The 25,107-nt window shown below is 44.1% G+C and overlaps 1 protein-coding gene across 1 annotated transcript; it reads left to right on the top strand.

The window, feature by feature from the left end:
* Positions 1–13,266: 13,266 nt before the first annotated feature.
* Positions 13,267–14,017, top strand: FERD3L (Fer3 like bHLH transcription factor). The gene has a single exon (XM_083703804.1). The coding sequence runs from the start codon at positions 13,311–13,313 to the stop codon at positions 13,866–13,868; it is 558 nt and encodes a 185-aa protein (XP_083559930.1). The 5' UTR covers positions 13,267–13,310; the 3' UTR covers positions 13,869–14,017.
* The last annotated feature ends 11,090 nt before the right edge of the window (positions 14,018–25,107 follow it).

Here is a 25,107-nt window from a genome sequence, read left to right as displayed (position 1 = left end):
TTAAGCTAGGACTGCTATGCTAGGTCTCAGCTAGCAGAAGCACTGGGATTACCCCTCCCCATCGGGTAGATCCACATGTACATATTTGTAACTAAGTCTGCCTTCAGGGATCCAACTGTGAACTGATGTAAGTAAACTTCTTTTATTGACTTTGAATAAGATTATGGTGTCTTTATTCTTTTAAGAGGGATTCAATGGAACTTACCAGGAACGTACAATTCAATCAAAGATAGATTGAGTTGTATAATTGTGAGAGGCTTACACAAGCCTGCAACCAGCTATCTGTATGTATGTGCATGTAAAAGGGGAATGTAAACTCTGCTAAGTAAAGGAACTTGCTAGGGCAAGTTAGGAAGGATATTAATAATCAATAAATCCTCTCCTGCCACCCTTAACATTCCCACACAGAGTGCTGCTGCTACCAAGATGCAGCCTGCTTGATACAATCATTCATTGGTGCACCCTGGTGGAGAAGAGTACTACGTACTGTCTATGCTGATGGCAACATGTCTCCATGGTTTCAGATGGAGGACACTCCCAGCCCAACCTGGAGATACTGGGAATTGAACCTGGGCATTCTGAATGCAAAGCACATGCTCTTCCACTGAGCTATGGTCCACCCCAAGGGTGACAGTAACCAACATCTCTTTCTCCTCCTGAGATCTTAGACAATTGGTTGGGCAATCAGTCAAGAAGGAGAGTCCCACAGGGGTGTGCATCACCCCAACTCTGCACAAAGATGAGCAAGATATAGGGAAGTATGTCGTGTGGTGCTACAACAGCATTTCCTCTCATGCCCATTGCCTCAGATCTGATGGAGATGCCCTTCTCTGCCAGTTGCCTATGCGCAAGTGCAGTTGGTGGTGACCAGAGAGAGGTGGTTCAACTGCCCACCCCTTGCATTATTTTGCTCCGGCTAGCAAAGGCCTGCATAATCCAGCAGGCTTTTTGCCTTACCAAGTAGATAATGTTTTGATTCGGGGAGATTGCTTTTTTTTATGCCATACCCAACTCTATTGTACGTTACTGGTACAGTGTCCATTACAAGCCTGTAATTTTGATTGATGGCACCTGCCTTGAGTGACACAGTCAGCAGAAAGGTGGAGGTTTAAATAGCCATTTAGGAATAAAGTAAAGGTAAAGGTAAAGGTACCCCTGCCCGTACGGGCCAGTCTTGACAGACTCTGGGGTTGTGCGCCCATCTCACTTAAGAGGCCAGGGGCCAGCGCTGTCCGGAGACACTTCCGGGTCACGTGGCCAGTGTGACATCGCTGCTCTGGCGAGCCAGAGCCGCACACGGAAACGCCGTTTACCTTCCCGCTGGTAAGCGGTCCCTATTTATCTACTTGCACCCGGAGGTGCTTTCGAACTGCTAGGTTGGCAGGCGCTGGGACCGAGCAGCGGGAGCGCACCCCGCCGCAGGGATTCGAACCGCCGACCTTTCGATTGGCAAGTCCTAGGCGCTGAGGCTTTAACCCACAGCGCCACCTGCGTCCCAGGAATAAAGTAAAGGAACACAATTGGAAAATTGTGGGCTTCTTCAGAAATTATCCTGATTGCATTTTTCATTCCTTGGCATTATGAAACTTAGATTGGAGATCCCCTGTATTGGAAAGGGTGTTCCCCCACGCTTGCTACCATTTACAGCACATACTGAGGCCCTATTTGGGCTTCCTAAATTCCAACTATGAGCTCATTTCTTCAGATTCATTTGTATTAAGACAGATTTACAGTCTCTTCTAATGAATATATATCTTTAATGTGTGTGCATCTCTCCGTATTGTTTGTTCCAACTTATGCAAGCCAAAATGCATGAGAGAGAAATAACCATCCTTGTCTTGTGATATCCTGAAACAGCTTAGATGTTGCTACTGCTGTAAATCCACTTTATGAGCTGTGCCATTGAAAATTGCCTCTTTGGCTGAGGGCTATGAATAGCCACACTTTATGTTCTAGTTGGAAGACTGTGTCTTTGCTGTGGTCTTCCTCCATTCATGAGCCAGCATCATTTTTGCCAGCATCCTTTAAAAAAACCATTTTTATCTCCACATATATAATGACATAATTGTCGTGGCAAACAAGCTAGTCTGAAACACCTTTAAGACCCCTGCAGTACAAGGCATGAGATTTATAGGGCCAGAGTGAGCTCACATAAACACATTTACCAGATGAACTGTCTGACAGGCTGATGGTGCTGCCTTGGACAATTGTCAAGAGGCTCTTTAAAGTCTTTTTTTTTTAATCATGTCCCAAAGTGTATCACGTCTCACAAATAATGAGACCACAGCAATCCCCACAGAGTCGTTGAGACAAGCAGATAATAGAAGTGGAAAGCATTGGTAAAGCTTCGCTGTAAGTTAGAAGGTTTTTAATTTGGCACCAGTTCTACAAGTGATATAATGAAGTCTGTACTTACATGATACATGATCTAAAAGGAAAGTCCAGAAGTTAAGTGTGTGTGTCTTGCAGTGGTTAGGTTTTAATTCCCAGGACTTTCAGGAGATGAAGAGTGAGACCCTCCCTCTTGAAATATGAAACTTATCATCATGCATATCCATCATTTGGAGGGTGATAATCTTTTTTCAAATGACAGAAATTAGGAGGAGGAGGAGTGATGGTCAGCCTCTGGTATTTGCTGTAGTTGCCAAAGTTGTAAAAAATACATATAAAAAAATCTTAGAGAGATAGTTCTGCTGGGCCGGTTAATTTAATTCAGTGTTTCCCAAACTTAGGTCTCCAGCTGTTTTTGAACTACAATTCCCTTCATCTCCAACTACTAGTCCTGCTAGCTAGGGATGATGGGAGTTGTAATCCCAAAACAGCTGCAGACCCAAGTTTGGAAACCACTAATTTAAATAATAATTGTTTTTTGTCAGGAATGAGGAAACTGTGGCTCTCCAGAGGTTGCTGGACTACAACTCCCATCATCCCTGACCATTGGCCATGTTGACTGGAGCTGATGGGAGATGGAGCCCACAACATCTGGAGGGCCACATTTCCCCAACTCTGTTTCAAGTTGTCATCAATGAACTAAATTCAAATTCTGTGTTGTAAACAAAACACATGAACTTTTCACCATTTAAAAAAAAATTCTTTGTTTTATCAGGAAGGCGTCTGCTACAAACTTCCTCAGTGAAGATGGGAGCAAGAGTGGGGAGCTATATCCTTGGTCACTCCCTGTATAGATCAAGTGTGGATTCAGAGATGAAAATGGTTCAGAAACTTCAGCTGGTGTGCAGAATTCAGTGGCCAGGTTGTTCATGGGAGCATGTTACGCCAATCCTGACCTGACAGCACTGGCTGTCAATGAGTTACCGGGCCCAGTTCAAAGTGCTGGCTTTGACCTATAAAGCCAAAATGGCTCAGACCACATTGCTTCAAGGACTGCCTCTCCTCATATGAACCAACCCAGACTCTGCAATCATCATCTGAGACCCTTATTCGTGTGCTCCCTCCATAAGAGAATTAGAGGGTGGCAACACAAGGATGGGCCTTTTCTGCAGTGGCTCCCCAGTTGTGGAATGTTCTCCCCAGGGAGGTTCAGCTGGAGCCTTCATTACATATCTTTAGGTGCCAGGAGAAAACGTTTCTCTATAACCAGGTCTTTGGGTGATTAAACATTCTATGGCCTTTTAAATGTGCTTGTGGGTTTGTTTCTGTTTTTGCTTTATTATGTATGTTGTGTCCTCCTTTTGAATCTTTATGTTGTGAGCCATCCTGTGACCTTCAGATGAAAGGCAATACAAGAAGAAGAAGAAGAAGAAGAAGGCTGTATGAGTAGTAGTGTACACCATGAATCAAGGACTCTTAGTGTTGGAGTTCCTTAGGCAACTTATTTCCAGTTGTGGGTAAAAAATTAAGCTGAGGAACTTTGGGAATGAAACTGTACTTTATTTAACAAGCGACCAATGGGGGATAAGGCATAATGGTAACAGCTCAATACTTAGGGTTAGTCATAAATGCTGCTAATAGGCTTAAATGAGAACTTCCACAAAACTATTTCAGTATAGCTGATCCTCAGTCTTAACTGGAATTCAAAAACAAGCTAGGAAACTGCATAAGAAAATAGATACATTTCCTTCTCCCCAACCATTCTTATTGAGTTGCCAGCAAACTCCTGTTGAATTGGATTTTTAGGGCAGATTTCGGAGACCCAGGCTTTGTATGCTGTATTGTTTATAACACTCAATTTGGAACCGCCCAGAGTGGCTGGGGAAACTCAGCGAGATGGGCGGGGTATAAATAATGAATTATTATTATTATTATTATTATTATTATTATTATTATTATTATTAAACCACTTTAAGCCCAGCAATAATTAATCTGATCTGCCTGAAATAATTCTGGATCTCCTACCCTTGGACCTTTGAACCCTTCGAATTTGTTGAAGCTCTTCTGGAATGCACTAGCCTTTCTAGATATGCCACACAAAATTAATCAAGGGGTAGGGAGGCTCCAATCTACACCAGAGGAAAGTGCTTGCCCAATGATGTCTTCAGGAGCATGCTTTTGGGGCCCATTTTAGATATCTAGTGCCTAAGCATGCAAGTTGGAAGGTCCAGGCTCTCTGGACCACCTGAGTTCTCCAGCAACCCTAAATAATCATCCATCAGGCTCATTCACAAATAGGTGAAGCCACTCAGGTACCACAGAAGCAAAATGAGCATCCCAGTGTTCTGGTCCAAAAAGGTTGACTGAAGTATTATCCACTGAATTTTATCTCCTGCTTATATGTGAATATTTCCTGTGTTGTACCATATCTGGATTTCCCTATATGACAATACCACTGAATCTTAGATATGCATAGAAATTCAATTTGGGACCTGAGTTTTTACAGCAGTGGGTGGGGAGGAGGTCAGGGATGACTTCCTCTGTGCCAAAAAGTCTTCTGCCCCACAATAGAACCTTATTGCAATAAATAATAAACATACAGTACTCCTTCCTTAACTAGATTCCAAGAATTTTATATGCTGTAACTTAATCCTGAGAGAACTAGAGGATATTAAATGAACTAAACTGTCTTAGCCAGCAATCTCTGATTTGCACTGCCCCTTTGATGTTTGCATCTAAAACTCTTTGATGTCTTAACATTGTTTCAGAAATTAGGGGGGAGGGATCCAGATTTGTAAATCATTTTGGGATTACCCACAATGGGACGACAATATGATGATGAATGGCACAGAGTTTTGAAAGAAATTTTTATTTTTTCTGAATATTAAATTAATCACAAACCTAAGATTGTCTAGCATTAGTTTCTGGTGACTTCAGAGATCTTTTGGCATTCCAGATGCACAATGAGTAAAAAATATTTTGACTTTATTAAGAGCACCTTTCCACATCTGCAACCCTGTTATACAATAAAGTCTTGTTCTTTTGTTGCAAGATTGCAATGGGTCATATATATATATATATATATATATATATATATATATATATATATATATATATATATATAAAATTTAAAACATGTGGCCAAAGGGTAATCCAGTAAACCATAGGCATTTTATATCGGAGCTTTCATCCAATCACATATAACGTCAACCATCTGGAAGTATGGCTAGATACGGAATTTTTGTATTGATAGATTGCAAATGATAGCGAGATGAAGAGAAAGCGGTCCTCGGGTCTCTATATATTTTATTCTCTTATACCAACTCACCATTATGTCATTATCATTCATTTTGAGACAATGACCTCTTTATACAATGAGTGTCCTGTTTTGTACCAAGACTGGAGTAAAGACCCAACAGAAGGATGACAACCACATCTTTGCACTCTCCCTTTTTACATACACAAACACACATATGGATGATTCTTATCTAACTTTTGGTTGCTTTGCATCATACTGGCAAGCTAAAGGGAATGAAATAGAGTCTTGTGTTTGATTTTTTTTGTTGCATAATGTAAAACAAGAATAGAATTATGCATTCAGAAGAATCACAGATGCATAAATCTTCTCAAAAGGTTATTACAAACCCTTTGAGATAAAGGTATGATAGCACTGTAAAAATAATAATAATAAATGTGAAGGTTTCTCTGCCTTAGACTATGATCCCGAGTATTGAATTGTGTTTGGACTGAAATCCATTATACCTGGTTCCAGGCAAGTCATCAGAACTTCTGAGGGAGATCAGCATACATAGGTGCAATCAGGAATTATGCAGACTTAACAACTGATGTGGCCTACAGAGATCCCGTGGTGGGAAGCTTCCCCCAAATCTACTCCATTGGACTGGGCACAATTCTGGTTTCTGAACCATATCTGCAGCAATGAGCCAAGAATGAAAACAACAATAAAAACAAAAGGAGGGGAAAACCAGGAACATGAAAATGACTGTACTGTATTGCAAAAGTACAGTCATAAAATCATGCGTGTGATTTGTGTGCAATAAGTGAAGAGCCAAATGCCTCAATCTTAAATCCTCCTCTTAAAATCAATACTTTCCCAATATAATAGCATCCCTGCTCGGGATCTGTCAGCAATCAGGGCCTTGGGTGGCAGAATTCCAGGGGGTGATGCCCCCACAGCGAGCAGCATAGCATGGGGAAGCTGCCGGGGCGATGGCCCCAGGCACATTTCTCAGGCACTGCTCAGGAAAGTGATGCTTGATGTTCATGGAGTCACACTTCTGCTTGAAGCTTATGTTCACAACTTGCGTATCTTCCCAGACCCAACCTTGCTGGTGGATACCCTGGTAGGTTTTCTCCTAAATTAATATGTATTCAACTGTAACCTTAGCATCTTTGGACTGGAACCTGAGTATTATTATTATTATTATTATTATTATTATTATTATTATTATTATACCACCCTATATCTGGAGGTCTCAGGACAGTTCACAGAATATCAGGGCGCTTGAACAAAGTAGATTTGAAAATATGGTACAGGAACCTCTGGAGTAGGTTTAGAACCATAGCATCTTTGAAAACACAGCATAATCTTGATTTCGTTAGGTGACTATATAAATTTATAATGCCAGTTTTGTTTGCGGTTTAGCTTTGGTGGTTAAATTTAGTTTTAATTTATGTGACATTAGACATGAAAATTAAATACATTTTGCCCAGAATGTGCATCTATACGTACCTGTCAGGACTGCCGCTAGGTCCCAGCTCACAGAGGACCAACGCCCAGTGGATATTATATACAAAAGTCTTTATTGAAGTTTAGTTTCCATTTCCAAGCTCTGGGCGCGCAGACCCACGTCTTAACGCTAGACCGGCTAAGTCCCCTCTGACTCACTGCTCCACCCACACCAGTTTAAGATTCTAGCCCGGCTCCACCTCTTGCGCTGCTCTTTCCTGCGTTGGGTCCTTCTGCCCTCTGGGGTTCCCTCCTTCCTGGACTCCTCTGACGCGGAGCCTCCTGAGTCTTGCCCCTCCCTCCGGCGGGCTTTAGGACCTGGCTCCCTTCCCGGGCTCCCCGCTGTGCCGCGCTCCTGTACATTTGAACTTGGCGCGCGCGCCCAGCCGGTGACTTTCCTTCTGACCGTTTCCCCGCTTCCTGATGTGGGTGTTGCCAAACCTGACTCCTCTCCTCCCTCTGGTGGTGAGGACACTGGTCCCGACTCCTGGGACTCCCCCTCCCCACTGCGCTCTGGTGGAGACGCTGGCCCTGATCTCCAGCTGCTGTTCAGGGACTCCCCGCTGGCCCCTCCCTCTTGAGGTTTCTCCCTTGGAATCTCCCTTGCTCTGGCCACCGGCGCTCCCTTCTGTGAGTCCTCCGATTCGCTAGAGAGGCTTGTGGAATAACTCTGGCCACTGTCACTGCCTGCGCCCCCCTCGTACTCCTCCTCCTCACTCTCCATTTGCTCCCCCTCCTGTGTCTCTCCTTCTGAACCCCTGACAGTACTTAACATTTTTTTTTGCTTCCTTGCTTCCAGGTTAATAATTTCACAAAACAAGTGAAATTCATAGTATTGAATAAAGTGGAGGGAAGCATTTCTCAGCTAAATGTTCCTAAGATCTATTTGCTGCTAATAAACAGCAGCTCAGTACTTAGGCACTGAATGTGCCTGTGTGTGTTTTATTCTCTCTCTCTCTTTCTCTCTCTGGATTTATGACAATTAGCACAGCCACCTAAAGATAAGGCCAAGACGGATATAGCAGAAATTCTGGCAATAGTACACTGTCACCTTTCCCAAACAGCATAACTCTTGTGCAGCTGAGAAGAGTTAGCTTGTCGGAGTATTTCAATGAATGTATGATTTTCCCTGTGGGACTTCACCTCTGCTTATTGCAGATTGACACTGAGCTTTGTTCCTGGGCTCTCCATCTAGTGCAACCGGCTGGGAGATGAGGCTACAGTAAGATAAAAGAGCAGCCAAAAATGTGTGACAAATGGCAATGACAAGGTCGCATCTGCAGCCTCTGAAGCAGTGAAATGAAGCCCTTTGCTCAAGACTCCAAGGTTGAGTCCGCTGAGAGTCTCAGCCACGGACAAGCCTGCACCTGCTCACTCAATTTTGAAAGCACTGGCTAGAGACGCAGCCTACAGCCCCAGTGTTTACAAAGGACTAATGCAGTTATGATTGTGGCAACCTGATAGACCAGAATGGATTCATGCTGCACCTTATTCATGTTGAAAAGGATGATCTATGGTATCCTCTGCAACAGATTTCCCCATCTGTCTGCTCTGCAAGATTAATGCAACCAAAAAGACTTCATCTGCTGGACACCAGGGAAGAGGAGTGCTGTGCCAAAATCTTGGCCTCCAGATTCTCAGAAGTTTTCTTCAGTTCTGAAAGAAGCTTCCATTTATTTTATTTTATTATTTTGCCAAATTAAAGTTGCTTTGAAATTTTGGTGAGTGAGTGGCAGCTTCTGAGCTTAATTTACCAGTGCAAAGTGACCAAGGGGGATGCATGTGGTCTATGTAATTTTCTTTCTAGCAGACATTTTCTTCCAGCACTCTACAGCCTCCCTGGCTGCCTGAGCTTTCTGGTTTGAAGAAGTCCCATGGAAGAAGTTGCTTCACGTCACGATTAGGGATGTTGTAGAATTCAGATCAAAACAGAAAGGGAGACAGAAATTGCTGTTGTTCACATGTTGACTTGTTGTCAGAACTGGATTAACTTCTTGCAAATGCAAGTGGAAATGGTTGACACCAAATTTCTAAGCTCTGAATAGCAATCACTACTCATGATGTCTTCTGCTAGGCTTTAATTGAACCATGGACACCCAGGAAGGCTGGGTGCCCAGACTACTTAAGTTATTCAACAGAACTGAATAAACAAGAAGATATTCACCTGGCCTTCAAGATGGAGCCAGGTGAACCTGTCTTGGAAGCCTGTTTGATAACCAGGAAACCACTAAACTTCACTTTTTTGCCCCTGCCCAATATGGCCCTGGTATTCATTTAGCTGAAATTAATTAACCTACTTTTTGTTGCACTGCCCCATTGTTTTGTCATTCAGAATAGTTACTTCTTACTGGTATGTATTGACATTGTACTTTTACCCAAGAGCGGGGAAAGACCTTTGAATCACCTTGATTCACCTCATTATTTGGCCCACATACAAAGCCAATGCTTGGGATAAAGTGATCGCCTTTTAGGGGTAGAGTCATTGCTGGTCAATGCAAACACAGATAGAGGGAACCAATGGTCTGTTTTAGTATCAAACAACTTTCTGTGTTCCTAAGGAACAATGTGACTAACCCATAGTGAATGGCAGCTTCTCTAGTCTCTATTTCTTACTATAGAGGACAAATTATGGTGTAACAGTCAATTGCTGAATACCAGTTGTGACTAACAGCTATGTTTTAGCCCTTAATAACTTTGTAACTGGTGCTATGGTTCTATGCAGACTTTTTTTAGGATTAAGCCCCATGAACTCAATGGAATTTACTTCTGAGTATACTGTATGTGCACAGCATTGCACTGTTCCTCTTGAAATAAGATTTGAATAACAGCCGCTTGAGATCCCATGCACAGTTTTCTTTCTTTTTCTCTTTTAAATGCAACTAGTAAATACAACCTTATCACTTGTCACTGCTTCTGATCAAAGTGAGTTTCCAGTGAAAGTGAAACTCTTAACGCGGTCTATAACCACTCCTTTATCACAACCTGTTGTTATAGTGTTGCAAAGTAAACACATATTGAGAAATAATTGTGTATGGTCATAAATTCCGTTAGGCCAGTTTACACTTCTATGCTTTTAGGAGTAAAAATATTTTTTATTTATTTAAAGAGTTCCCAAACAAATACATGTGAGATGGTTTTAACAAAATATCACCAATTGCTCCACTTTTTCCTAAAATAAAACAGTCCAGACATTTATAATTCTGTACAGTGGTACCTCGGGTTAAAAACTTAATTCATTCTGGAGGTCCGTTCTTAACCTGAAACTGTTCTTAACCTGAGGTACCACTTTAGCTTATGGGGCCTCCCGCTGCTGCCACCGCGCCACCGCCACATGATTTCTGTTCTCATCCTGAAACAAAGTTCTTAACCTGAGGTACTATTTCTGGGTTAGTGGAGTCTGTAACCTGAAGCGTCTGTTACCTGAAGTGTCTGTAACCTGAGGTACCACTGTATTGTTATTCAACAATTGTTCTGTAACCTGAAGCGTCTGTAACCTGAGGTACCACTGTATTGTTATTCAACAATTGTTAACAAGCCTTGGTTTTACTCTGTTGCATACCTGTCTAATCCTGCCCCAATATATGGTACTCAATGTCAGAATACTGATCACTAGAAATTAATCATACAAAATAAATGGCATTAAGATGTATTTATTTTTGATGAAACGCTTAACACTCTCACAAGCAGAATCAAGCTCGAATGCCACCTCAAACAAACAAAATCCTGTAGTAAACTGATGAAATTCTCTGATGAAATTATTCATGTTTATACCTAGCTTAACAAGACAAACTAACCGTGTCTGTGTCTATATGATTAAGGAATCGTTTGAAGAAGTAGGGAAAGAGAGCAAGATAACCCAACTGTGCGGTAGGCAAATGTTGTTTACCTGTTGCATCCGCCTTGGAAGACGCTGAGTTCCGGGAGCTGTCCAATGTACTTAGCAGGACCTTTGTATCCACAGTCTCCGTCAGAAGGATGTTCTCTCCGAGCTAAGCTTTAATATCATTCTCCAGGGATTGCCTGCATCCGAGATGGACCAGATTGTTCATTTTCAAGACGTTAAGAGAAGCGAAGAAGGGCAAATCTGTTTGCCTCGCCTTGAAAAGGAGTCAAGGAGGACTAATCTTTCTCCCCTCGTTTCCCCGCTGCAAAGGCTGGTTTAATCGCGGCAGCTGCTGCCCAGCCTGCAACAAACAGGGTCGATTTTTGTGCTCGGTGGGGAATGTTTACTGACCTGGAGTCAAACAAAAGCGATGCTCTTTGTTTGAGGACAGTTGAAAGAAAATCTTCCAAAGCGAAGGGCTGTTATTGTTGTTATTGTTGTCGTTGTTGTCGTCATCTTCATTCGTCCTGGGCTCAAGGAGAGCCAAAACATTTGTTTAAATTAAAGTACCTGCAGTAGGATGAACTAATAATAGCCTTTGGGTGAGTTATGCAATAACATTCCAGCTGAAGAAGGGATTGAGGAGTAAAAATCAGAAGGCCAGTTTAGACAGCAGCAGCCAGATTGTATTGGAAGGGTGAGCGCGCACCTGACAGAGAAGTAAGCTTTCGCTGGTGTCGCATTTAAGATCTAATGCCCCGTTTCATGGGAACGTACTGGGCTGTAGGAGGACAACAAACTAGTATTTGCTTGCTAATAACCACAGCACCCCACGGCCGCTGCTAAAAACAATAAAACCCAGGTTTTGTTCTGGAATAGGAAATGAAAAGCTCACAGCTCATCAGGGGTGCTATTTCAAGTTTCAGAAGGGGTTGGTCGCAGAGGTCACATCCGCCCCATACATATAAAGCTCTCTTAATAGCACTTTAACCATGGTGGTTCCATCCTCCCCCCTCCCCCCCCCAAGAATACTGGGAACTGTAGTTTGTTAAAGACGCTGGGAATGTAGCTCTGTGAGGAGTCACCTAACAACTCTCAGCCCCCTTGGAAAATTACTGTTCCCAAGCTTATTTGGGAAAAGTCATGACTAAAGTGCTATAAAGATTTTTAGGTGTGGAGGGAGAGTCACGTGAGGTACTTACTGCTAGATATTTGCAAAACGAAATGAGGAAGGAGAAAATCCAAAAAAATCATCAAAACCCCGAAACCCTCCAGTGTCTTTTTAGAGCATTTCCTTCAGCTGAGTCAATATGCTATAATGGTTAGACAGTTCAGGTCCTCGCTGGGTGTCCTTCAGCCATTCACTGCTTCTCAATCTAACCTTCCTCACAAGGTTGTTGCGCAGGATTAAATGGGGCGGGGCAGAACCATGTCCACCACTGTGAGCTCCTTGGGGGAAAAGATGGGGTGTAAATACAATAAAAACAAATAAAATGCTTCCTCACAAGAAATACGGATGTCCCTGAAGAATAGCCCCCTGTAGCCTCCAACAAGCGGAGGGCAGTGCCTGTTATGATTCATTATTATGTCTCAATTTCTCAGCCGAGACTGCTGCTAAGAGGAACCTAAAAAGTGTTCGGAGACCCCTGGAGACTCTCTCGGGAGACTCTCCCCCCCCCCCCCCGCATTTATAAGCCCTGTTTGCACACTTATGCCAGGAGAGGGGTGGGATGTTTGAGGAACGAGTCCCAGAGTTACCACTCGGAATGCAATGGAGGGTCTCCTCCCTCCCTCTCTCCCCTCACCACCACCTCCCCAACTATGCTTACTTAGGCTAATGGAGGCCTTCCCATTCATCTGCCATTGCGCTGGGATACGGGGCAAACATTCCCCCGTGACCCTTGGCAGGCAGGTTCGCTCTTCAGGGCATCATTAAAAGCATCCCTGAGCTTGTCTGTGACATCCATTGAAAAGGCTTCTTCTCCCCCCCCCCCCCCCCGTCTACACACACACCACAGGCCCAGTGTCTCTCCTTCCCTCCCTCGGCCACCCCTCCCCAGCTCTTTCCAGAGTGAAAATCCTTTGGTCGCGGCTGCAGATGGGGATGAAAAGGATCTCTCCCCAGGTGGCTGAGAGGGGCTGTTGCCAAGAAGGAACTGGCGGCCTCATCTCTGGGGCAAGGGCTGCTTCGTCCCCGGCGGCAACTCGCCTCTGGCAAGGCTCCTGTGTCTCCGACAGCCTCGCCTGTCGCTTCGCATCAGCCTCGCCCCTTTGGCCAGCCTCCTCCAAGCCCTTAATCTGGTGATCCTCCGGGGTTATAAATATTAATGCCCACCACGAGCATCATCACCACCAGCAGCGCCTTCCCGTCGGGGCTATAAGCGTGAGAGGACGGCTCAAGTCACTATGACCTCCGCCACCACTAGTCCCAGCACATCCTCCACCTCCAGCGAATGGCCCCCTCACCACCACCAGGAAGGAAGGCTGGGGACCCCATCCATGCTGGACCTGTTGGCCGATCTCAGCACCGAAGGGCTTCCCCGACTGGCGGCGGCCCCTTTGGAGCTCTACGCATTCCCCTCCGGCGCTCCCTTTGGCCAAAGGTCTTCTACTGCCTCCGGAGGACTGCTCCGCATGGGTGAGGAAGACCCCGAGGTGGAAGAAGAAGACGAGGGGGAGGAGGGGGAGGAGGAAAGAGAACGGGGGCCAGATGGAGGGCTGAGGAGGGCCGCTTTCCTAGGCAGACCCAAGCGCAAGCGCCTCATCACGCACACGCAGCGCCAGGCGGCCAACGTGCGGGAGAGGAAGAGGATGTTCAACCTCAACGAAGCCTTCGACCAGCTGCGCAGGAAGGTGCCCACCTTCGCCTACGAGAAGCGCCTCTCCAGGATCGAGACGCTGCGCTTGGCTATCGTCTACATCTCCTTCATGACCGAGCTGCTGGAGGGCCGCGGGACCAGCTAGAGCGAGGCGGGGGCGCCGTCCATCCAAGGATGGAGAGCACTCAGAAGCCCATAGCTGCGCGCTCCCGAGGCAGGCTGGAAGGCGGGAGAGAAGACGCAGGGAGACAGTTCCTTCAGGCTGAAGGTAGCTCCTGAGTCGGTCTTCTCTAGAGAAGCTAAGGAACAGGCGCACGTCGAGGCCATATAACTGGCACTCTTCAGTTATCACGGCTGACTTGCAACAAAGGACTCCTCTGCCGCTTCTTTTGGACGGGAGAGGAGATCGGATGCGGCAACTGACAAGGGAAAGGGGTCGTTTGGACCCCCGGTGGGCGATCTGACACGCTTACTTCACAAAAGTTGGGATCCCAGGGCCATTTGTTTTCAAAGGAGGGAGCCAGGAAAAAAAAAAAAATTAGGGGCCGGCACAGAAGGGGCAGAGTATATTTCTAGGTGGATGAGAAAGGAAAATAGCAGCTTTTTAATTATAGAAGTGCAGAAATGAGGGACAAGTGCGGATTAGCTCCTTGTTTGTGGGGTTTCTCCCCTATGGCGACGCCCAACTGGGGCTGCGGTTCCAGGCAAGGAAGGGTGCACTGGACGAAAGTTGGAAAGACATGGAATAAAATCCTTGGCGATGTAGAAGAGGAGAGAGAGGGAAAATGCTACGGGATGTGAAATCAGCGGGTAGCTTGGAACATTAAAGGGAAGCTGGAAAGGGTTTTTGATTGAGTTTAGGGGCTGTCGGAAGAAGAGAGTTTATGGCTGTCGGAAGAAGAGAGTGGAGATGAGGAGCAGATTGGTGGGGGGAAAGGCATTTCCAGTCACTGGCGTAGGGGGGTAGAGGAGGGCAACTACCCCCCTAGATCAAGTAAAACAATAAAAATACTTAACTAACTGACCAAACACGTTGGTTCGGCCCCCTTAACAAAAGCTCTGCCTCTCTTAACAAAGACCTGCCCCCCCCAAAAAAAAATCCTGGCTACGCCCATGCCTCCCGCGCCGCTCTCTCGCCCTCTTTCAGAATGCGGGTTACGATGCACCTGTTTCCATTTCCTTGCTTTTCCATCTCGGCATGGGAAGGAAGGCAAGACAGTTCTTGAGGAAAGGCTTCTTGGAGGCAATGTGAGTGTAGTGGAATACAGAGGAATTTGTGGATCCCCAGAGTGCTGGGTGGCTGTCAGTTGGCCCAGATTTGTTCACAGTTCCGTTTTCCATTTTCTAATTAACGCCCCAATCACCCACCCCTCCTCCCAGCGATGGATTTTTTTAAACTACCACAAAGTGATCAGATGTCATCTTTGTTTTGACAAACTGAACGGTTATGTTTTAATGATCTTCCTTCTCTCCTTCATACATAGTCACCTGTTCCATCAAGGAACTGAAATGCTGGTGGGGTGGGGAAGCTGTCGAATTTTCAGGAAGGTGGGGGCTGAGAGAGCAAAGACCACACACACACACGCACACAGTTGGCTCAACCCACAAGCCATATGGTTTTAAGCACTAAGCAAAGTCAAATACCTTGTAATGTATGAATGAAGACATAGGTGGATGGCTACACCAGTGTGGTGTAGTGGTTAAGAGCGGTAGTCTCCTAATCTGGGGAACCGGGTTCACGTCTCCGCTCCTCCGCATGCACTCCACTGCTGGGTGACCTTGGGCTAGTCACACTTCTCTGAAGTTTCTCAGCCTCACTCACCTCACAGTGTGTTTGTTGTGAGGGAGGAAGGGAAAGAAGAATTTTAGCCGCTCTGAGACTCCTTAGGGTAGTGATAAAGCGGGATATCAAATCCAAACTCTTCTTCATCTCTTCTTGCTCCCACCGCCACCATCTTTGGTACATGTGCCATGGGGCACTTTGGCATCAAATCCACACTCATGTGCCCCCCCCAAAGAAGGAAAAGATGCTTCCATCACATGTTCCAAGGTGAACACTTTCCCCCGACATAGAGTTTAATTTCTGGATCATATAAGATATCATGTGAAGTGGTATTTGTGCTTCCAAGTACTTTGGCTGAACTGGATTGTCTGAAACTTTAATATATATCCATCCAGGTTCAATGTAGTGTTTGTTGCTTCTCTCTTTTCTATTTGACTCCAGTGAAATGTAAGGGCAAACTGTAAGGGCATTCACAATTTGCATTAGATGCCATTGTTGCCTTTGTAAAAGTCTGGAACTATGCCAGAAAGGCCCTCCTTTGTATTTCTGACAATATATCTATTGCAGTTGAAATTTGCCTCCAAATATTCTTTTTATTTATATTATATTGTCTTAGGTGGCTTCCAGACTCTCACTTTTTTGCAGGTGGGATTCAAGTGCATATCCGCAAATTCAGGCTATCCAGTTACAGTGGATTGGACTCTCTTGTGCAATGAAACCTGCTTGAGAAAGAACAGGACTTTTGTGGTGATGGGGAAACTGCACTGGAAAGTGCAGGGACAACAATTGCTTGATGCAACCTTGTATAACCTCCCCACAAGCATTTCAGAATGCATGTGTTATAAATAGCTGGTGTCGTATAAGCTCCCTACAAACTAATTAGGATAATGCTCAATAAACTGGAAATGATCTAGATTATGATATAGTATTTTGTGTGTTTGTTAAAATGGCTCCCTAGTCTTCATCATTTATCTCAGATTTAATTGGATGTCTTTTCCTACAGAGACTGGCCTGGAGCTCATGGTATAACTGGTGGATTTCACATACCAGGATATTTGTGATCAGATTATATTTCACTCTGTCACTGTGGACAATGTCGGACACAGACACGTTCATTAAGAGTATTCAGAAGTTCCCTGATGTTTTGGTTTCGTAAAATAAATACTGTGTTCATTACACAACTCTGCTTTCCACCTAGTGTGCTTTGATAAAATTAAAATGTTATCACTATTTTAATTGGAATTCTTCATAATTAAGCGCATCTCTGCCAAATAATACAAATGTTGTTATTTTCCCCTTCTTGGCTTGATGTTAAAACACTAGACCAAGACTAAATTGTGTTTTTCTACAATGAAAAAAATTAAAAGCCAGGGGAAAAATTCGGTTCAGGCTTCACCCCCAAATTCATGGTCTTTATAGTATTCAAACAATTAGTTATTATGACTTTACTATAGCAGAACTTTATAGTGGAGCAAGGGTGTCGTGCCAGGTATCAACCAGTAGCCTGACACACAGAAAATAAAAATATCTGTTAAAAGCATGTCAATAGGTTAACCATGTAGCAACTGAGCTTCTGATACCCGGTATAATCTTTGGAAGACAGAATTTGATTATCTGACTAGGAGATGTTCTGGATTAAATACAGGCATTGGAAATGTATGTCATCTGTGGTCTGTTCTACACATACATCAAATGGATGTGATGATTTGCTGAATGTTCCCACAGGAATTCCAAGCCTGGAACAGAACCCATATCCGCATTAGATCACCCTCCTTTGGATCCTGCTTCTGATAGGTGAGAACATATAAATAGCTCATTGGTGAAGAGTGCAAGTAATTTGTGTTTTTTCCCTTCAGAATACTCAAAAGTGGAGACTTGGTCCTTCTCAGGCTGCTACTGATCACAGGTGTAGCAAAAATTGTGTCTTCCAGATGTTCATAGACTACAGCTCCCATTATCCCTGATCATTGGCTTTGCAGGTTGGGACTGATGCACACTGGAGCCCAATCTCTAGAGGGCATCACATTGGTTACTTCTCACATACAAATATTATGAAGGAGAAACAACAAATTAGGTAAACACACTTTATAACTGAAGTGATTGTGCATTGGATGGTTGGTTTAATTTAGCTATCAGAACCAGAGTACAAAACATATCATAAGAAACCACCCAGGAAATAATTATGACCTTACTTTCTGGTTCAGAATTTTTTGGGAATATTCAGCCAGTGCATCTTATTCAACTGCCTTTTTCTTTTTTAAATCATTTAGGGCAGTGTTTCCCAATCAGCGTGGGACATTTTTAATTTAACTTATATACCATTTTGTATTTCAACAGTAACATCTAAGTGGTTTACACATCCAAATAATAATAAAAAAATCATATTAAAAATGCAATACAAATTCCACATTCCTAGCGTAGATTCCTTCAAAGAAACCTGGGGATTGTCTTTTTTCTGAGGGCTTTTGAAATTTTTTATTAGAGACTTTTGATTCTAAAACTATAGTCCCAGAGTTCCTTAGCTGGCAGGCTTGAGTTAAACAGATCTGGAACTGGTTTAGATTTTGAATGGAGATATGCCCAATGAGCAGCCAAAAATAAATGCTCCTAACAGATGGTTACTCAATCACTAATGTTGTGCTTAAGAACATAAGGAGAGCCCACCTGGATCAGGCCAAGGACCCATTGAGTTTAGCCGTTTGTTCTTACAGAGGCGAACCAGATGCCTATGGGAAGCCCAAAGCAGAATCTAAGTGAGGGAGTCCTCTTCACTCCTGTAATGTCCAGCAAATGGTCTTCAAAGGAATTCTGCCCCCAATAGTTAAACAGTCATCATGGCTAGTATCCTTTTAGGGCCTTACACTCCATGAATTTCTCTAGTCCTCTTTCAAAATCATCCAAGTTGGTGGCCATCGATACTTCTGGTGGGAGCAAATTCCAAAGTTTAACTATGCACTCTGTAAAGACATACTTTCTTTTGGATGTCCTGAATCTTCTTGTAGTTTTTTTGATGTACTTTGGGCGTATGTGTCACATGGCAAACCTATGTCAAAGTGGAAATTGGGTGACAGATGGGTGTAATTAACCCCCATAGACTGTGATATAATATTCTCCTTCCCCATTCCCCACCTACCCTGAGTACATGAGAGTTGACTTCTGCTTGGTGTTCTGGAAGATATTTTGGCTACAGAAGACCCAGTTTCACGATCTATCACAGGGTTCCCCAAACTCAACTCTCCAGCTGTTTTTGGACTACAATACCCATCATCCCTGGCCACTGGTCTTGCTAGTTAGGGATTCTGGGAGTTGTAGTCCAAAAACAGCGGGAGACTCGAGTTGGGGAAACCCTGATCTATCACAACAGCTGATTAACAGAGTTGTAAGTGCTAAACTGGGATGCGCGTGGCGCTGTGGGTTAAACCACAGAGCCTAGGACTTGCCGATCAGAAGGTCGGCGGTTCAAATCCCTGTGATTGGGTGAGCTCCTGCCCACCTAGCAGTTCAAAAGCACGTCAAAGTGCAAGTAGATAAATAGGTACCGCTCCTACGGGAAAGTAAACGGCATTTCCGTGCACTGCTCTGGTTCACCAGAAGCGGCTTGTGGGATGTAAAACACAGGAGCAGTCAATTACAACATTCCTAGAGTGTACATGTTAAGACATGGGGAGGGATGTCTGTCCAGCCAGCTGGTAAACTTCCTGGGACAGACTTCCTCCGCATGTGACCAGAGGTGGGTGTGGCCTCACCTATGCAAGTAATGATAAAAGCACAGGGCAGGGGCAGCCACCCCTCTCTCTCTGCCATCTTCCTTTGAAGAAGCAACATCTGCTAAAGATGCCCTCTTGGCACCCAGCCAAGAGAGGAGAAAGGGACTATCTTCTTATAAGATAGATTCTAAATGTATGGTACCTTTTTAAGCCTTTCTGCCTTCTGGGATTCTATTGTGAACAGAACGTGAGTAAACTCTTTTTTATAGTTTTATGAAGGACTGTGCCGTGTCTTGTATTTTAAGAGGGAACAAAGGGGAAATTACCAGAGTAATTATTATAGAGGTTCTAGCAAACCTGAGCACACGTTACCGTTGCGAACTTAAAAAGGGGAATGTCTTATTCTGCTGATATTTTGGGAACTTGTTAGCACAAGTTGGATAAAGATATAATCTCACAATACATCCTCTCCTGCATCCCTGAACATTCCCACACGGCTTAGTCATGCTGGCCACATGACCTGGAAGCTGTACACCGGCTCCCTCGGCCAATAAAGTGAGATGAGCGCCGCAACCCCAGAGTCGTCCATGACTGGACCTAATGGTCAGGGGTCCTTTTACCTTTACCTTTAGGTGCTAAACTATACTACTACCTTCAAGTGCAGAAAAGGACCCTCTCCCATCACCAGTGTTGAAGATGCAACTACAAGTCCTCTTGGGTTTTGTATGTAGCTATCATCATCATCAGTGATTTCATTTATTAATTTCTTCTAAGGCCACATTCACACTTTAAAGCACTGTGATATCACTTTAAACAAGTATGGCTTCCATACCCGCACACTTAATGTACACGAGAAGAGGTCCTATGTGCATATCAGGCAGTGAAATGTCTTGGTCTATTCATGAATAGCTGCATAGACATGGAGATTTCAGCAGGCATAGTATGCCTTGCAAGCTACACCTGCTGAAAACCCATATTCTACACAGACTTTTAGAGATGTGTCTCCTTTACACTTCACTACCACAGTTAAAAGGATTGTTGCACTGAGAGCCAGCATGGTGTAGTGGTTAAGAGCGGTGGAGTCATAATCTGGTGAACCGGGTTTGATTCTCTGCTCCTTCCCATGCAGCTGCTGGGTGACCTTGGGCTAGTCACACTTCTCTGAAGTCTCTCAGCCTCACTCACCTCACAGAGTGTTTGCTGTGGGGAAGGAAGGGAAGAGATTGTTAGCTGCTTTGAGACTCCTTAGGGTAGTGATAAAATGGGATATCAAATCCAAACAACTCCTCCTCCTCTTCTTCTTCTTCCTTCATGGATCCTTTTATCTCTTGAAACTGAGCAGTAAACTGAGTGTGCTCTCCCTCTCTCTCTTCCTCTCTCTTCCAACTCAATACTATTTGGGGGGGGCATTGTGTCTTACATCTTAAAAAGCAGCAGGTCTGAGTTTTTGATTTGTTCACTTCTTAAGTCTGAGGAGAATAATCAGATCTGTAAGAAACTGAAGACTTTATAAGGGGGAGGGCAGAAATAATGGTTTGTTTGTTTTTGGTAAAATTCCTTTTGTATGGAATTAATTTTATTCTGCATTGGGGTTGGTGTTGAATTTCCACAAAATCTTATCAGATCTCTGGAAACTTTGCCAAATGATCATTAAGCTGATATTTTAGCTCCTCTTAAGATGGTATCTTCTTCATACACAGAACACAACTGTTAATCATGGGTGGGTGTAGAATTAAACGTTAGCCAAGCAACGTATCCTTGGCTTCTTACAATCCTATAGGAGGGGGAGAAATTTGTGGGTGAGGTCCAACAGACAGTTCAACAGACACCCTATAGCAGTACTAAGCTATTAAAACAAAATATACTCTATGCTTCCCAAGGCTACAGTGTAGCAACAAACAAGCCTGATGTACATCACTGGTATATTTTTACACAGTGATATGTTTGACACCCCATTGACACAATGGGATTGTTCATTCAAATGTCGTGTCTTCAGCACTGAAAGTTAATTATGAGAGCAAGCTCAGTTCCCATAGCCTACTGTGCTAATAACCTAAACCTCTCCCTGTATGTTGATATAGTACTTTGGTAGTCTGATAAATCTGAATCTATGGTGTTTTGCTAGGAGCTCTGGATGACTAAGATATGAACATGGATAGGATCAGAGATCTCTAGCCCTCTAGGCATTGTTGGGGCACATTTCCTATTGTCCCTGGCCATTGGTCACACTGACTGGGACTGATGGGAGTTGGATTCCCATAATATTGGCACGGCCACAGTTCCTCATCCCTGGTGGTCCAGATGGCAAACAGCACTATATGCCATTATTCAGTACAGAGCTTTTCTCATAAGGTGGTAACTGTCCAAAAAGAAGAATGAAACTGGTTTCATCTGCTACACGTTGTGCATACATTGAGCGGTTTTCGTTGAAGGAATCTGTGAAAGGCAGCAGGACAGTGCTAATACTTCCCACAAAATGCACAAGACATGCTCAATGTTCAATAGGAACAGAACATCAGTGGTGAAAGGAGTCTGGGTATTGTCAGGACCTCAAGGCATGTCCTAATGGCCAAATAGCCATATAGCTATTGAAGCCACTTCTTACCAGGGGAGTTCAACTGTGGGCTACCCCTGCCCACAACCACTGGTGCACCTGACAGCCACACACACTAACACTTTCCGTGTGCATGAGAAGGAGCCTTGTGCATGTGTGAACATACGCACATAGAGCATCTTCATGCAAGGAGAGATCCTCATTGGCCCTGGACCCCTCCCTGCTCCCATGGAGGTGTTTTATGCATTGATATGTACATAGGGCCTCTTCCCATGTACATCACGCATGCAGGTAGCGGGCATGACTAGTGAGGTGGTAGAAGGGGATGTATCTGTGAACATCCCTGCTATAAAAGCCAATAACTGGAGCTGAAGTAATTCATAGGGATTCAGATCATTGGTTCTTCATGCAAAACAAAACACACACAAAAACCACTCAGGATATAGGTTTTGAAATTGGATCTTGAATGCTGAGCAAATTTGTCATTTGGGGATTAATTCCAATGTATGTGGAACTTAGGTGTGACAGTAAGAAATTGCTCAGATCTGAGTGAGAAATTGAGTGCTGGCAAAAACTTATAACTAATTTCAAATCTACACAATCTGAAGCCTAAACCAGTGATATTCCAGAAAGAGATACCATCGTCCTCACTTCCCTTTTGATGCATTGCCCCCTTTCAGACATGATCACATAGAAGTCATAGAATCATAGAGTTGGACAGGACCCCCAGGGTCAGCCCTCTGCAATGCAGGAATCCTGCCAACAGCTGTCCTTAGGTGGGCTCGAACTTCCAAACCTCTGGTTAATAGCCAGAAAGTACATCCTGGCATGACTTACTGCACTGCCCAGGTCTAGAGAGGAACCATGATAATTGCAGAAGGTATGAAATCAGCCTTCATTTACATGAGCTTTAAATTTCCCTAGGTAGATGCCATTCCCCAATTCATTAGCCCAAGCTGATCTGCTTGTGTGGTCCTTAGCTGGATTGGGAGGGAGGAGGAGTTGGAACAGCTCCAGCATTGGCTTCCAATCAGTTAGGCTGGCTGGAAAATATTTCCATATACCCATAAGGGCATAAACGTGCATATTGGGACAACAAGCTTCTGTTTCTTTTCACTCACACCAGCCACTGAATACAGCCTGCTTCTAGTAAGAAAGAAGATATACTCTGCCCTTTCCTTCTTCAGGTACACACACACCTGTTCACTGTTGTAAGGCAGATGATGGCCACTTTGGTCCTCATGGGTATGAATTCCATTCTTTTAGCGAAGAACCTTTGTACATCCAGTACGTTCCATCACAGAAAGTTGTGATTCAAACCTGAGCTCCCATGCCCACTCAGGCATTAGTTATCTCATATAAGTCCAGGTCTAAAGGCCTTTTCAAGTCATTTTACATGATAAAGCCACCAGTTCTCACATGAGAACAATGCTAAGCGCTCCCTCTCCAATATCTCATAATGTTGTACCAAGCCAATCTTTGACTGTGTTAATTTTCCGGAATGTACTTTAGGAACTCAGGGCACTATATGATGTTCTCACGCCCATTTTTTGTCCTCACAATTCTATGAAGTAGATTGAGCTAAGAAATACTAGTTAAACATTTCCAAGTGAACTTTGTGGCTGACCGGGAATACAAACCTGGATTGCCTTGGTTCTAACACTCTGCTCATTAAGCCACAATGACTATGAAACTCCATTTCACTTACCGTAATTTACTCCTTACATGTCCAAGACTGATATATAGAAAGTCCTTGAAGACCTCCACCATCATTTGATACTGTCTCCAGAGTCAAACCATCTTCTTGTATCCAGGGCTTTTTTTCAGCCAGAACTTTTACCGGAACTCAATTCCAGCACCTCTCAGGTGGGTACCATTGCCATTATAAGAGAACAAGAGAGGTGTTCATGGTGCAGGTGCTTTTGTGGGTGCTTGGGCAACCAGGGCCCCAGCGAGTTGGCACCTATGTCACGGTGAGCTCCAGCACCTCTTTTTCTAGGAAAAATTAGCACTGCTTATATCAACCTGTACATCTGTCTGCTGAGACTCTTTCTCTTGCCTTCATACATTGCTCTGTGAGGACCGACGTCTAACAAATGGCTTAAGCTACTTTAAATTGTGGTGGAGAACCTCCATCCCAGAGAGCAGAGGCAGTCCTTCAGGCCTTCCTGACCAGCTCTTGAGATTCTCCTCACATCACAACCCTTATCAGCTATGCTGCATACTTTGCTTGAATGCTGTTGCCTGGTAGGAATCTGTCCTCTTGCTGGCCTGGAGGGAGACAGAATGTCTTTGTAGATACATTCTGCAGGGATGGAATTTTGCCTACAATAGGTGAGAGTCACATTGATTGTTCTGGCACTTTTGCTTCTGACTCTGCCCATTTCTGCCAGGCACACCCTGGATGGTTCCCCCGCAGGAAATGTGACCTCAGCCTGGAAAGGGCTCTCCAGTCCTGCTTTCAATAAATAATAAAGTTTCCGTGCATTTACTTTACAGTAAATTCCACTGAATTCAGTAGGATTTCTCTTGGCGCAAACATGCATAGGATGGTGTTGCAAGCTAGAGAAGGAAAAGCTGTGATGCTGAGACGGTGCTGGTCCACAGATCCCATCTTCCCTGACCATTGACTATGCTGGCTGAGGTTGATGGGAGTCCAACAACATCTGGAGGGGTTGCTGGTTCTTCTGCCTCTGCTGTAAATAGGATTTCATAACTGGCGCAGGATTTCAACCAAATATTTCACCTTGTTTACATTTTAAAAGCTCATAGTAGTCACCTACACCATTTAGTATTTACAAATTGGCACATGACTGAGCTGTAGCAAGTGCGACTGGTATCCCCCACGGCTACATCATTCTGCCCGGACGCTGAGGTCCAGCGCCGAGGGCCTTCTGGCGGTTCCCTCATTGCGAGAAGCAAAGCTACAGGGAACCAGGCAGAGGGCCTTCTCGGTAGTGGCGCCCACCCTGTGGAACGCCCTTCCAGCAGATGTCAAAGCAATAAACAACTACCTGACATTCAGAAGACATCTTAAGGCAGCCCTGTTCAGGGAAGTTTTTAACGTGTGATATTTTACTGTATTTTTGGTTTTTATGGAAGCCGCCCAGAGTGGCTGGGGAGGCCCAGCCAGATGGGCGGGGTATAAATAATAAATTATTATTATTATTATTATTATTATTATTATTATTATTATTACTGCAAGAGCTGCAATACAGAAAATATTTACTGTTATTCTGTTGAAATTCTTCTATCCTGAAAGCTAATGAAAATATTAATGTTAGCGTGCAAGGAACAACTAATGGAACTGCCAAAACCACCAGGATTAATCCTAAATAAT

This window comes from Podarcis gaigeae (assembly GCF_964106915.1).
Source record: "Podarcis gaigeae genome assembly, chromosome: 12".
In the NCBI taxonomy this organism is placed as follows: domain Eukaryota; kingdom Metazoa; phylum Chordata; class Lepidosauria; order Squamata; family Lacertidae; genus Podarcis; species Podarcis gaigeae.
Note: the sequence above shows the minus strand (reverse complement) of the source record. Positions and strands in the feature narration are given on the sequence as shown.

Coding starts and splice junctions, on each gene's coding strand:
- FERD3L (XM_083703804.1), top strand. CDS start 13,311: ATGACCTCCGCCACCACTAGTCCCAGCACATCCTCCACCTCCAGCGAA.